The sequence below is a fragment of the Saccopteryx bilineata genome, chromosome 1 (assembly GCF_036850765.1).
Source record: "Saccopteryx bilineata isolate mSacBil1 chromosome 1, mSacBil1_pri_phased_curated, whole genome shotgun sequence".
NCBI classification, from domain to species: Eukaryota; Metazoa; Chordata; class Mammalia; order Chiroptera; family Emballonuridae; genus Saccopteryx; species Saccopteryx bilineata.
In genome coordinates, this window is record NC_089490.1 from 133,739,859 (window position 1) to 133,753,215 (window position 13,357).

Below are 13,357 nucleotides of genomic sequence, written 5' to 3' on the forward strand. Positions count from 1 at the left end.
TGTCAGAAAACATCTGAAATACGGATGAGTGTTCAATGAAGGTGAAGGAAGTGCGAGCGTAGAGAGCTGGGGATATGGAAGATCCACATAGGCATGGAGATGGAAGACAGAGCTGTAGGCAAGGATCCTGAGCTCTTGAGCAAGGCTAATCTGGAGAAATAATAACAGCTTTTGGACCTTACCGTTTTTCATTTTTATTTCAAGCGAGGTTTGCTTTTCCCATTGTAAAGAACACCCTTTATTCTGACTCTCTTAATAAACACATTTTCAGGAACACTCACATCAGCACTCCTAGAGGAGGCTTGACAGATTTCTGTAAGGTCGGTGGATAATCGGGGAAGGTCACGTGAGGAACCCGGGAACTTTGGCTAGGACCACCCACAACCAAGCAGGCCAAAAGAAACTTCCCAGGAGTCCTTGGGAAAAAAGCAACTAACTGTCAGCCAGTGAGATTTCGCTACATCATATTAGCCTGACTTCCCTAGAGGGACCCTTTTTTAAATTTGCCCACGCAGTCTCTCCATGTGCGATTTTCCTGACCTCCATCTTCTGGGCCAGTGAATCTCCTCTGAGAAACGCTCTGTACTGAATAAAGCCTTTACTATTCCACACTTGGTGGCTATGCCCCTTCCTTCCTTCTCCACGGGGAAAAATACCTTACAATTTTGACGGAGACTCACCAGGAGGTTGCCGAGGCCCTCGTAGTCAAATACTTTGCTCTCATATGTCTCCGCCAACTCTTTGCTCAGTTTGATTGCCTTCTCCCACATCTTCATAAAAAGAAAAGTGGAGAACAAAGGAGTCATTGATCCCAGCTGCAAAAGCCACTCGAAAGTCACTGGCAATGAATAAGGAGTCAGGAAGGTTGAGTTTCTGCAGATATTCCCAACATGCCTCACTTCCTGGATCAGCTAAACTTTTTAGGGACATCATAAAGTTACTATATCTTGGCTGCTTGGGCAGGGGGTATCCTGTGTAATTCTGTTTGCAAGGCCATGAAGAACAAACACCATGTGTCCCCAAACAAAGCAATACTCAGTTTTAAGGACAAAACACTAAAGATCATTGAGAATGGAGGGGAAGCGTACCTCTTGAGAGTGTGAAAGCCTTGTTGGAGGGAAAAACTGGCATGGGCTCTAGTTTTGTGTGTGTGTGTGTGTGTGTGTGTGTGTGTGTGTGTGTGTGTGTGTTTTGAGTTAGGCTGTTTGGGAGAAGGGGGGAATGAAAGAAAGGCTAACTGTTCTGTTGTGTGAAATGTGGGGAACTATGTACCAGGGGTTAGCCAGCAATCTCTAGGGCAATGATTTTTCTACTTCCAGCTATACATCTACTTAGTCAAAGAGTTTTAGGAAATGCTTTGGAGCATTCATGACTGTGCAAGTTACAGCTTAATACACATATTTGGTATCTGAGGCCAGCAACCCAGATTGATCCCTCTGTTCTTTTTGGTATTTCATAACATCTCTCTTATGTGGACACTGTTAGTTACACGGCCTCTGGTAATTTCCTACTCCATTATTACCAGCCAGGAGCTATGCTCCATTGTTTCTGGCTGCTGAATAAATGTGTGTGCAGTTCACATACAGCTATAAATCATTTTAAAATGAAATCTTTAAAAACCATCTTTTGCCAAATGTGTCCCTCCGGTTTCAGGGTCTTGGTCACTGGGGAAGCTCTGAAAGGTGCTGTATAGAAATTATTCCAGATCAGATGGGCCTGGTAAAGGAAGTCAGTCAATAACATTAGTGGCTGAATCCTCTCCTGACTTCACCAAATGCCAAGTAATGTAAGGGACAGGGAGACAGCCTAGCACAGCAGTTCTCCGAGTGTGGTCGCTAGTCTCTAAGGGTTCCTAAGACCATTTCAGGTGGTCTCTGAGGTCAAATTATCTTATTTTTAAAAAATTTTTGTTTATTAGTTGATTTTTAGAGAAAGAAGAACAAGAGAGAGAAACGATGATTTTCTGTTCCACTTATTTACACATTCATTGGTTGATCTGTGTATGTTTCCTGACTGGGGATAGAACCCACAACCTTGGCATAACGGGACAACAACTGAGCGACCTGACCAGGGCTCAAATTATCTTCTTAATAATACTAATATTATTGCCTTTTGTCAATGTTCATTCTCTCATGAGTACACAGAGGAGTTTCCCAGAGGCTCCTGAATGTGTGAAATCACAATAGAACAAATGCAGAAGCAAAAATGAGAATCCAGTTGTCTTTTACAAAGCCAGATATTAAAGAAATTTGCAAACATGTTAAACACTACTCCTATGGCCAAAACTTTGGAACATATAGTAGTTTTTAAAAAATAGGTATAATTTTATCTAAACTGGCAATAGGCTTACTATCATTGTTAAAAGAATAAGTACACACTAAAAAATTGTAATAGTTTCTAAGAGTATAAGAAGCAATAGATACAATCCACGTGAACAAAAGTTCTCTGGGGTCCTCAGTGATTGTTAAGAGAGTAAAGGGGTGCAAAAATCAAAATGTCTAAACAAATATACTCACTCTCTGAGCCTTAAGTTCTTCATCTGGTCTGACCAGTGGTAGCACAGTGGATAGAGCATTGATCTGGGAAGCTGAGGTCCCAGGTTTGGAACCCGAAGGTTGCCAGCTTGAGTGCAGGCTTACCAGCTTGAGCATGGGATCACCGCCACAGTCTCATGGTTGTTGGCTTGAGCTCAAGGTCACTGGCTTAAAGCCCAAGGTCACTGGCTTGAGCAAGGGGTCACTCGCTCTACTGTAGCCTCCCAGTCAAGGCACATATGGGAAAGCAATCAACGAACAATTAAGGTGCCACAACAAAGAATTGATGCATTTCATCTACCTTCTTTCTGTCTCTCTGTCCTTATCTGTCCCTCTCTCTGACTTAAAAAAAAAATCTTCATTTGTAAAACAGATAAAATCTATCTGGTAGGGTTATAAGGAGAATTAATTAGGAAAAATGTCTGGAAATCACCCAAAACAGAAACTAGCACTAAATAGATGGTAGCTATTTTATCATAATGATTATTTGACTTATTAATTCATTTAACCAACAGGTTCCACTGATAAAAAATGAAAGGGTGGCCCTGCCCGCTTGGCTGGGTGGTAGAGCATCGGCCTGGCGTACAGGAGTCCCAGGTTCGATTCCCGGCCAGGGCACACAGGAGAAGCACCCATCTGCTTCTCTACCCCTCCCCCTCTCCTTCCTCTCTGTCTCTCTCTTCCCCTCCTGCAGCCAAGGCTCCATTGGAGCAAAGTTGGCCCAGGTGCTGAGGATGGCTCCATGGACTCTGCCTCAGGCACTAGAATGGCCCTGGTTGCAACAGAGCAACGTCCCAGATGGGCAGAGCAACATCCCCTGGTGGGCATGCCGGGTGGATCCCAGTCGGGCGCATGCGGGAGTCTGTCTGACTGCCTCCCCATTTCCAACTTCAGAAAAATACAAAAAAAAAAACCCAAACAAACAACAAAAAGCAAAACAAACAAACAAACAAATAAAATCTTAAAAAAAAATGGAAGGGTGGCTGGATGTGGCAGTCCAAGAGAACTCTCCAGAACTCTAAAGCTAATCAAAATGAGATCTGTTTTGTTTGGATAGCAGATGCAGTTTCCCGCCTTTCAACTCTTTCTATGTATTTTTCTTCATTAAATTAAAAAGAGCCTGACCAGACGGTGGCGCAATGGATAGAGCGTTGGACTGGGATGCGGAAGACCCAGGTTCTAGACCCCGAGGTTGCCAGCTTGAGCGTGGGCTCATCTGGTTTGAGCAAAAGCTCACCAGCTTGAGCCCAAGGTCACTGGCTCGAGCAAGGGGTTACTCGCTCTGCTGAAGGCCCGCGGTCAAGGCACATATGAGACAGCAATCAATGAACAACTTACTAAGGTGTTGCAACACGCAACAAAAAACTACTGATTGATGCTTCTCATCTCTCTGTTCCTGTCTGTCTGTCCCTGTCTATCCCTCTCTCTGACTCTCTGTCTCTGTAAAAAAAAAAAGGAAAAAAAAAATTAAAAAGAAATTTAAAAGCCTTTCAGATGGACATGCTTTCTCCAGTTGACCACAAACGTCACAAGTTCCCAGCCCAGTGGCTATGTTTATTTTACCTTCACACCCCTGTAGGCTTCTAAGTTGCTTGTTATTTACAGCCCATTGTGTCGGGAAAGTAGCAATCTGGGTACGGGATGTGTACCGGGTGTTAGCAAAGGGTCTCTAGACAATGTACTGAGAGTGACAGGACTGGTTTCTGGCTCTGAGAGATATTTAAGGGGAAAATTACAATGATGGAGAGTGGAGACTGCTCCCTTGTATTTTCCACTGGGTTAAGTGTCCTCAAGTTAACTGATCTTTATTACCTTTCTTACATTAATTTGTCTGTTCATTTTCTCTCCTATTGAAAATACCAGGGTTCAAAGGTACACATGGGAATAATAAACAGTAAGTCATGAGTGATTACTGTATAATGAGGAATTTGTCTGGTTTTTGTCCTGAGTCCTGAGAGGAAGCTCCTAAACCCTTGGAATTTCCCCTGTGTTGGGAGTGTCTTGGTTATTCATGATGGAACCTCCAACCACACCTGAGTTTATGCTACTGAGGTGACTCATGTGGGTCCTCTGCCAGAAAAACCACCCATGTGGTTAGAAGGCTTGGGGCCTTGAACTATATGAGATTAGCCAGATCTAAAGGGAGATGGAGTTTATTCATGAGGTCAGTGATTCAGTCAATCAAACCTACATAATAAAACCTTAATAAAAACTGCAGCTAACGGCTCAAGTGAGCTCCCCATTGGGGAACACATCAGTTGCCCTGGAGGGAGGGTGATGTGCTCTGAATCCATGGCGGGAGGAAATAGATGCTCTGTGTCTGGGACCCACCCCTCCCCCAGGCCCTGCCAACGTATTTCTTCATTCAGCTGCTCCTAAACTGTGTCCTTTAAGATAAAACTCTAATTGCAAATATAGCATTTCACTGAGTTCTGTGAGTTGTTCCACCACATTATCAGACCTGAGGGGGTCATAGGACTCTCCTCCAAATCAACTGTCCATTGGTCAGAGATGTGGGTGGCCAGGGGACTCTGGACAGTGGCTTATCTCTGAAGCAAGGGCTGTCTTATTGGCCATTCTGCACAGTGGCTGGTCAGCACCGGAAGTGTACTCAATATTGCTGTCATGGTCTTCCTTGCCCAATATGAGACCAATGACCCAACACTCACTTTGCCTTTGTCAAAATAGGATATGATTTCCTGATACAGCTTCTCTTTCAGCTCCTGCTGGGTGTAAACGTAGTAACTGTCCCTCTGAAGCAAATGGGGGGCACAAGGCTTGTCTGACCACTGAAAAGCCAACAAAAGACATTAATGCAACATATCAGTTAATTCAATTACTTAAAGGCAATTAACAGATACTCAGCTTTAAAAAGTCACAGAAAAAAAAAGTCACAGAAATATTTGCATATATCCGTGACTCATCCATATGGTATTTCAGGTTATTTATTAAGCACAAAAAATTGCATACAGATATAATATAAGCCGACTCTTAAACAAGCACCACACTGACTGAACACACATGTGAGCAACCCTGTGACTGCCAGGAACTGGTGAGGTCGCCAACCAGTGTGATGGCTGCTGTACTAGAATGACCACACAGCCAGACAGAAGAGAGAGCAGAGCAGAAGTACAAAAATGGAAAGGAGGGGTAGAACTATCACCATGCACAAACAGTGACTGTTTCTTCACAATCAATGCTTGTACAAAAGGTGCCCAGTGAAGACCTACCATAAATACAGAGAAGTCAGTCAATTAGTGGGATAACAGACGGACATATTTGGAAATAATTCAGAGAGATTTCACAAAAATAGATAACCTTGCTGAAGACATTAGAAGAAAACAATCCAACAAGAATAAATAAAAACTGATAAGGTATTCAGGCACAACAGTGTGAATGTGTTCAATACCACGGAACCATACACTTAAAAATGATTAAGATGGAACGTTTCAAGTGATGTGAATTTTACCATAATTCAATAAAAAAGAAAAGATATCTGAGAATCAACATAACAGGGAACACGCAGGACTTCTTTTTTTTTTTTGCATTTTTTTTCTGAAGCTGGAAACAGGGAGAGACAGTCAGACAGACTCTCGCATGCGCCCGACCGGGATCCACCCGGCACACCCACCATGGGGGCGACGCTCTGCCCACCAGGGGGCGATGCTCTGCCCATCCTGGGCGTCCCCATGTTGGGACCAGAGCCACTCTAGCGCCTGAGGCAGAGGCCACAGAGCCATCCCCAGCGCCCGGGCCATCTTTGCTCCAATGGAGCCTTGGCTGCAGGAGGGGAAGAGAGAGACAGAGAGGAAGGCGCGGCGGAGGGGTGGAGAAGCAAATGGGCGCTTCTCCTGTGTGCCCTGGCCAGGAATTGAACCCGGGTCCTCCGCACGCTAGGCCAACGCTCTACCGCTGAGCCAACCGGCCAGGGCCAGGACTTCTTTATGGAGAGCTTTAACACACCATGAAAGGGCACAAAAGCTGACTTGGACGAGTGGAAAGCCACACCATGCTCTTGGACAGGAAAATGCTATTTCATAAACGGAAAGTTTCCCTAAATTAAAATTTTTAGTTTTAATGTATGATTCCAAAGCCCATGTGGAAAAAAAAAGCAAAAAGAAACAGGTGGAAGACTCTGAAAAAAAGAGCAATGAACATAGTTTTATTAATTACTAGGTAATAAAACATACTATAAAGAATAATTAAAAGAATGTGGCACTGACACAAACAGACAGAGACCCAGGCAAAAACTGAAAAACAAACTCTTCTCTCTCTGTATAGGAATTTACTACATGATAAAGAAGGAATCTCGTACCAAGGAGGAAAATGTGGACTACATCCCTAGTGAGTAGCTATCTGGGGAAAAAGCCACATCTATACCTCATGCCTTACTAAGCCAGGATGGGAGAATTTAATTTTCTGAGCAGCACAAATAAAAAGATCTATGGTTGTGGAAACCAGGGTTTCTTTCTGATCATCCCACAGTCAACAAGCCCTCCTCCCTAACCCATACACAAAAAGTGTTTTAGTGCCTGGAACTTGAATATGAATTGTGAATGGCTGCCTAAGGAAAGTGGCGAGGCAGAGGATCCCTGTTTTAATTATAAAGCTGAGAAAAGTGTACATGCATTATTTTAGTATAAAATAAAAATTAAATTATACAAGAAAATTAAATGCTGGGTAAGCAAGCATGGAGACAGGAGGATGCGGCAGAGGCTACTGTAGCTCTCTAGGGGAGAGACAATGGTAGCTTGGACCAGCTTAAAGTGGTTAGAAATGACAACAAGATATTGAAGAGAGACCTGCACTCCCACGTTCACTGCAGCATTATTCACAATAGTAAAGACATGAAAACAACCTAAGGGTCTGTCAGTAGATGGATGAATAGACATGTTTGTTCATACATGATGGAATTACTCAGCCATGAAAAAGAAGGAAGTCCTGCCATCTGTGACAGCATGGATGGACCTGGGAGGCATGATGTTAAGTAAGCTAAGCCAGACGGAGAAGGACAAGTACTGTGTGATTAGGAATCTAAAAAGCCAACATTCATGATGGCTCCTAGTGGTTACTAGGAACGTGTGTGTGGGGGGGTGGAATTGGGGAGATTCAGTTTAAGGTGACAAACTTGTAGCCAGTGGACAAATAGGTCCCAAAGATCTAACGCACAGCATAGTGATTACAGATAATACTGTACTATAAACTTCAAAGCTTCTAAGAGACTACATCTTAATTGCTACCACCACAAAAAGAAAGAAATGATCATGATGTGACATGATAGAAGTGTTAGCTACTGGTAGCAATCCTATTACAATATATAAATGTATCAAGTCCACATGTGTGCACCTTAAATGGACAAAATGTTATATGTCAATTATATCAAAACTTTTTAAAAAGTGGAGACCTTAAGGACAACTTTTGGACACAAGGTCCACAATTCTTGCTGGTAGAAAATGTGGGAAGGGGTGATTAAAAGATGAACACAGGTATTTGCCCAAGCAACTGGGTAGATGGTGGTGCCCTTCACGAAACAGGAAGAAAGGAAGGGAAGGGACAGATCCAAGAGAATGGTGAAAAACCAGAGCTTCTGTCACTGACATGTGACACTCTGTGTTGTCGCATAGTCACTGAAAGGTTGATGCTGAAAGAACAGGCTCTCCGCGCATCTGAAGTTAGAGGAGTAGTCAGAGCCAGAAACAACTGTTTGAGATCCATTACGTATAGATGTATCTACATCCACAACGTGCTATAATTTTACTTACTGGGTGATTCTAAATAGAAAACTACTTCTGTGGCACTATATTTACTTATAACTCCTGTCTCTGCAGTTGTACAAATATTTTACACATATTAAGCAATGGATGTTTAATTCTTCAATTACAGTGTCAATTATTAGGGGCCTCTAAGTTGTATTCTGCTTCCTAAGGATTTTAAAAATCAATGAAATTACTTCTTTTATTTAAAAATGATTTTATTTATTCATTTAAAAGAAGAGAGGGAGGGAGGGGAGGAGCAAGAAGCATCAACTCCTATATGTGCCTTGACCAGGCAAGCCCAGGGTTTTGAACCAGCGACTTTCAGCATTCCAGGTCGACGCTTTATCCACTATGCCACCACATGTCAGGCACTTTTTTATGCCCTCATTCCATGATATCTGACATTTTCTCAACTTTGACCTGAAAATAGGCTTTGTCTATATAAAGGATAAAAATATTATTGGATGGGCCCTGGCTGGTTGGTTCAGTGGTAGAGTGTCGGCTCGGTGTGTAAAAGTCCCAGGTTCGATTCCTGGCCAGGGCACACAGGAGAAGCGCCCATCTGCTTCTCCACCCTTCTCTCTCTCCCTCTCTTCCCCTCCTGCAGCCAAGGCTCCATTGGAGCAAAGTTGGCCCTGGCACTGAGGACGGCTTCATGACTTCTGCCTCAGGTGTTGGAATGGCTCTGATTACAGCGGAGTGATGCTCCAGAGGGGCAGAGCATCACCCGCTGGTGGGCATGCTGGGTGGATCCTGGTCGGGAGCATGCGGGAGTCCGTCTGTCTGCCCCCCTCTCCCGCCCTGATTCTCACTTTGGAAAATAGAAAAATAAATACATAAATAAATACATAAATAAATAAATGAATAAATGAAAGGCTCTCCCTTGACTAGGGATCATTCCCATCACAATCACGAAGCTAGCAGGGTTTCGTTCCAAAGGAGTTCACAGTTGCCACGTAGCATTTTGTCCTCTGGTGTTGAAATGAACAGGCCTGAACCACTTACCTGCAGAAGCTCAGCGTGCAAGAGCAGTGTGTAGGCAGCTTCTGTGTAGTTATCACAGTCATGGTGCAAATCCCGCAGCTTGTACAAGTACCTGGTAAGAATGAGAGAAGAGGGGGTTTGCCGCTAGGAAGCCAATCCAGCATTAGCTCATTGCACAACCAAGCCGTAGCCTGCTTTCTCATCTTTTCTTTCTTTACTCCTTTCTCTTGGGCAAAGGAATCCCTTCCCTCCTACCTTCCTATTTCTATAACCCTTGGTGCTGCCTCCCACCTGTCTTTCCTACTCCATATACTCTGCTTAATATTCTTTTTGTTTTTGGTTGATTGATTTTAGAGAGGGGGGAATTCAGGGAGAGATAGTAATAGATATATATAGAGCATTTATTTTGTTCTACTTATTGTTCTACTTAGTAACTTAGTTGTACACTTTTGGTTGCTTCCCGTATGTGCCCTGACCAGGGTCCAAACCCACAACCTTGGTGATTCAAGACAATGCTGTAACCAACTGATCTAACCAGCCAGGGCCTCTACTTTATGCTTTTTGTTGAAGGCAATGATGTATACTTATTTATTTTTATGCCGTGAACCCCTCTGGGAAGCTAATAAGGGCTATGGAATCTCTCTCCAAGAAAATGCACGTAATATATGTTCAATTGTGTCCCACATCCAGGGACTCCTGAACTTCAGGCTCACATTTCTTGACAGAAGGCAAATTTCCATGTCTTTCCCTGGGCAGACCTTCCTGATCACCTTGGCCAGCATCTTCCATCTTTCCTTGGAATCCCAACCTCAACCTCCCTATGCATGCCCTCGTATGGTACTTATTATGCATCTGTCTAAAAAGCTTACCCTTTCGGGGAAGATCACATACTTTCTGGTTCTCTCAAACCAGCAAGCATGGGTTTGGGGCTTAGTATTTACTGTTTGAGAAAAATTAAATAATAAAGCCATGACATAAATAGAAAAAGCAGACATCCCCTTCAGCTTACCTTATGTATATGTCTTCTCTCTTTTCTTTATAAAAATTCTATAGAAAAGTCCAAAATACAATGTCAATCAAGAGTTACTGCCTAGTTTGCCATGAAAATGGCTAATAGCTACTTTTGCTTTTCAATGGTGTCACCTCTTCAGAGTTTATTTTCTTTTAACAGATATTCTAGCAAGGGAAATGACAGGACAGTTTATAAAGAAGGTGGGTCAAAGAATTTTTTAGGACCATGCTTGAGTAACTTGAGGGAACCCTCTAAGAGAACAGATTTTTACTCAAGTCACCTGATACTCTGCTTTCTCAGGCCAACAGGGGAGTAGGATCTCAGTTTATAGTTACCTGAGGAGTGGCAACCATAACCTCTGAGCTCTGAAGTTCCAGACACATATGTCCAGGGAAAGACAAGAGGGAAATGTTCTACCACCATGAGGGTTTCAGGCACTAACACTCTACTCATGGTATATGTCCTGGTTCTCACACATGTTCATCTGTGCCCCATAAGTCCAACAGTCAAGCAACCACATGTAAACAATTTGGCAGAGAAATAGACTGTGGATGGCCCTTAGAAAGAGGAAGAGGTCAGGCTGCATTTTCCATCCCTGTTTCCAAGTTTATCCTCCAGGTCTGTGTCTGCTGGTGTCTGCTAGTCTAATGGTAAGATGGCTGCTCCCATCAGACTCACCACAACGGTGGCCCCAGACCTCCTTCGTGCCTGTGAGATCTACACAGAGCTGCTTAAGTGGGTGCAGGGCGGCCTGCAGTGCCCTCCACACCCCAGGGGCTTGGCACCTACCAGCACATTGACTGTGCAGCTCATCCGGTTTTCCTTGCTTTCATCGTGCATGATGATGGTCCTGTAGTCCAGGAGGTTCTCTAAGAGGCTGCTGACTAGGCGGGCGAAAACTTCCCCAGAGCTAGAGAGGTACTTATGCTTCCGGCAATGCTCTAGAAGCCTGGAGGGGTGGGGGGAGAGACACACTCCTTTGTCTCACTGCATTCCAAAACCACTGAGGAGCTCTGTCCTAGGTCCTAGCAGCAGGGGCACCAGGTGAGGAGACCTCCCACCCCACCACCACACAGTTAGGCCATGTTCCATGTTTTCTTTGGAGCTTCAGCTCAGCATACCATCACTTAAGAGTCCTTGCCTACCACACCTTTCTTTGAACTTCTATCTGTATTTTTGTTGCTTTTGTTTTCTTGTCAATACCACAAAAAAACAGGAACCTTTGCCCAAAAGGTCTGTATACACTGTCTGGTCACTCTGCTCAAGTTGAAAAAGACCATCTTTTCTACATCTTTCTTCTCCCTAGAGCCTAGCACCTCTTGGCATCCTGGGGCATTCTGGAAAGCCTGTGTGACTGCTGAGCCTAGAGGAATGAGGAGCCTAGACCACATCCAGACTCTTGCTCTTCAGATAAAAGTGTTCTTTTCCTGAGTGGTGGTGGGGAATGAAGAGTTGTAAATAAGACTGAGGCTAACTTTTTTATCTAAATCCTCTTTCTTTGGACCCAAACAGAGCAAAGCTTCTATAGGAGCTTCTTATATGAGATATTAGATAAAAACTTGGGGAACAACAGAGAACGAAGAGGAAGAGATGTGTTCAAAGAATTAGTCCAGACTCTAGGATTATTCTTCGCACCAGAGATCTGTGCGGTCGTGTTTTTCTGAGACAGTGATCCAGGAAGAATGAAGAAAACAAAATAAGATATTTATATAAAAAATCAGCAATAAGACAAAAAAAATGAGTAGTTTACCATTTGTAAATATTTTGAGCATGTTTGTGTGTGTGTGTGATTTCTCCACTTAATTCTGGTTCAAGATCAGAATTGCCAAAGTGATCTGCTGGGCAGCCTGACACCCGTTTGAACAGGCAGAGAATGGAAGTAGGATAAAAAGCTCAAGAAAAGGTCTTAGCTATTAAAAACAACATAAGAAGGACTTCTAGTTCTTTAAAATACAGATGAATCATCAATTCATTTCTAAGTAACCAGGGTGCTGGTTCCTTAAAAATGTCTTTAAAAAAAAAAAAAGAAAGTTGGGAGACTTGTCTTCAAGCACAGTCTGGTGCACAACACTCCCATGAAGCAGGTGAAAATGAAGTGACCCATGCACACTTGCAAGTTGATCAGTATCATAAAAGTTCAGAGAACACAAGACAGAGCAGGTAAGCCCCCCTGATGATGGGAGGAACTGAAGAGGATAATAATAATACATAGTAACTGGTATATACACCAGAGCAATTTGAAACCTGTAACAGATGCTATGAAAATGAATTACTTCAATTCTTCCTTACTACACTGTCGAAATATAGAGCCTATTATTGTGATGAAAACAATGAGGTGCTGGGTAGGCTACATTACTTGCCCAAAGGGAAACTCCTAGAATGTGGAGAAAACAGGATTTAAGCCTAATCTCTTGCTGATGCCAACATGCAAGTGTTTTCAACCACTCTTTTTATATGATAACTCCTGACATACAAAGGAGGGTTAAGAGGGCAGGAGGATGGATGACGGGTGAAGGTCTGTGGGGGTACAGGTAGGGTGGGTGGGGAGTAGGGGTGCTAATGTATGCACACACAGGGAATGGATGTTGGATTGGGGTTGGGGGGAAGGCAGTGAAAACACCAATCTGGCTGGAGATGTCATTGGTGTTCTTAGAGGTCCTTTAAAGGCATATGGTATTTTAAAATGTCAAGTGATGTCTAGCTTGTGGTGGCGCAGTGGATAAAGTGTCGACCTGGGCCTGACCAGACAGTGAAGTAGTGGATAGAGTGTCAGACTGGGACGTGGAGGACCCAGGCTTGAAACCCCAAAGTCACTGGCTTGAGTGCAGGCTCATCAGGCTTGAGCATGGGCTCACCAGTTTGAGCATGGGGCCACTGGCTTGAGCATGGGATCACAGATATAACCCCATGGTCGCTGGCTTGAGCCCAAAGTCACTGGCTTGAGCAAGGGGTCACTCGATCTGTTGTAGCCCCCCGGTCAAGGAACACATGAGAAAGTAATCAATGAGAAACTAAGAATCTGCAACAAAGAATTGATGCCTCTCACCTCTTCCCCTTCCTGTCTGTCTGCC

The 13,357-nt window shown here is 43.6% G+C and overlaps 1 protein-coding gene across 2 annotated transcripts in view; it reads right to left on the minus strand.

Annotated features, from left to right (window-relative positions):
* The window catches only part of DOCK5 (dedicator of cytokinesis 5), a 215,146-nt gene that overhangs the window by 28,979 nt on the left and 172,810 nt on the right, over positions 1 to 13,357 (minus strand). For both annotated transcript variants that reach the window (XM_066267244.1, XM_066267235.1), the window contains 5 exons: positions 11,076 to 11,235; positions 10,284 to 10,321; positions 9,296 to 9,386; positions 5,204 to 5,323; positions 681 to 770 (listed from right to left, as the gene is read on the minus strand). In XM_066267244.1, coding sequence (XP_066123341.1) covers positions 681 to 770; positions 5,204 to 5,323; positions 9,296 to 9,386; positions 10,284 to 10,321; positions 11,076 to 11,235 — 499 coding nt within the window. The remainder of the gene's footprint in view (positions 1 to 680; positions 771 to 5,203; positions 5,324 to 9,295; positions 9,387 to 10,283; positions 10,322 to 11,075; positions 11,236 to 13,357) is intronic.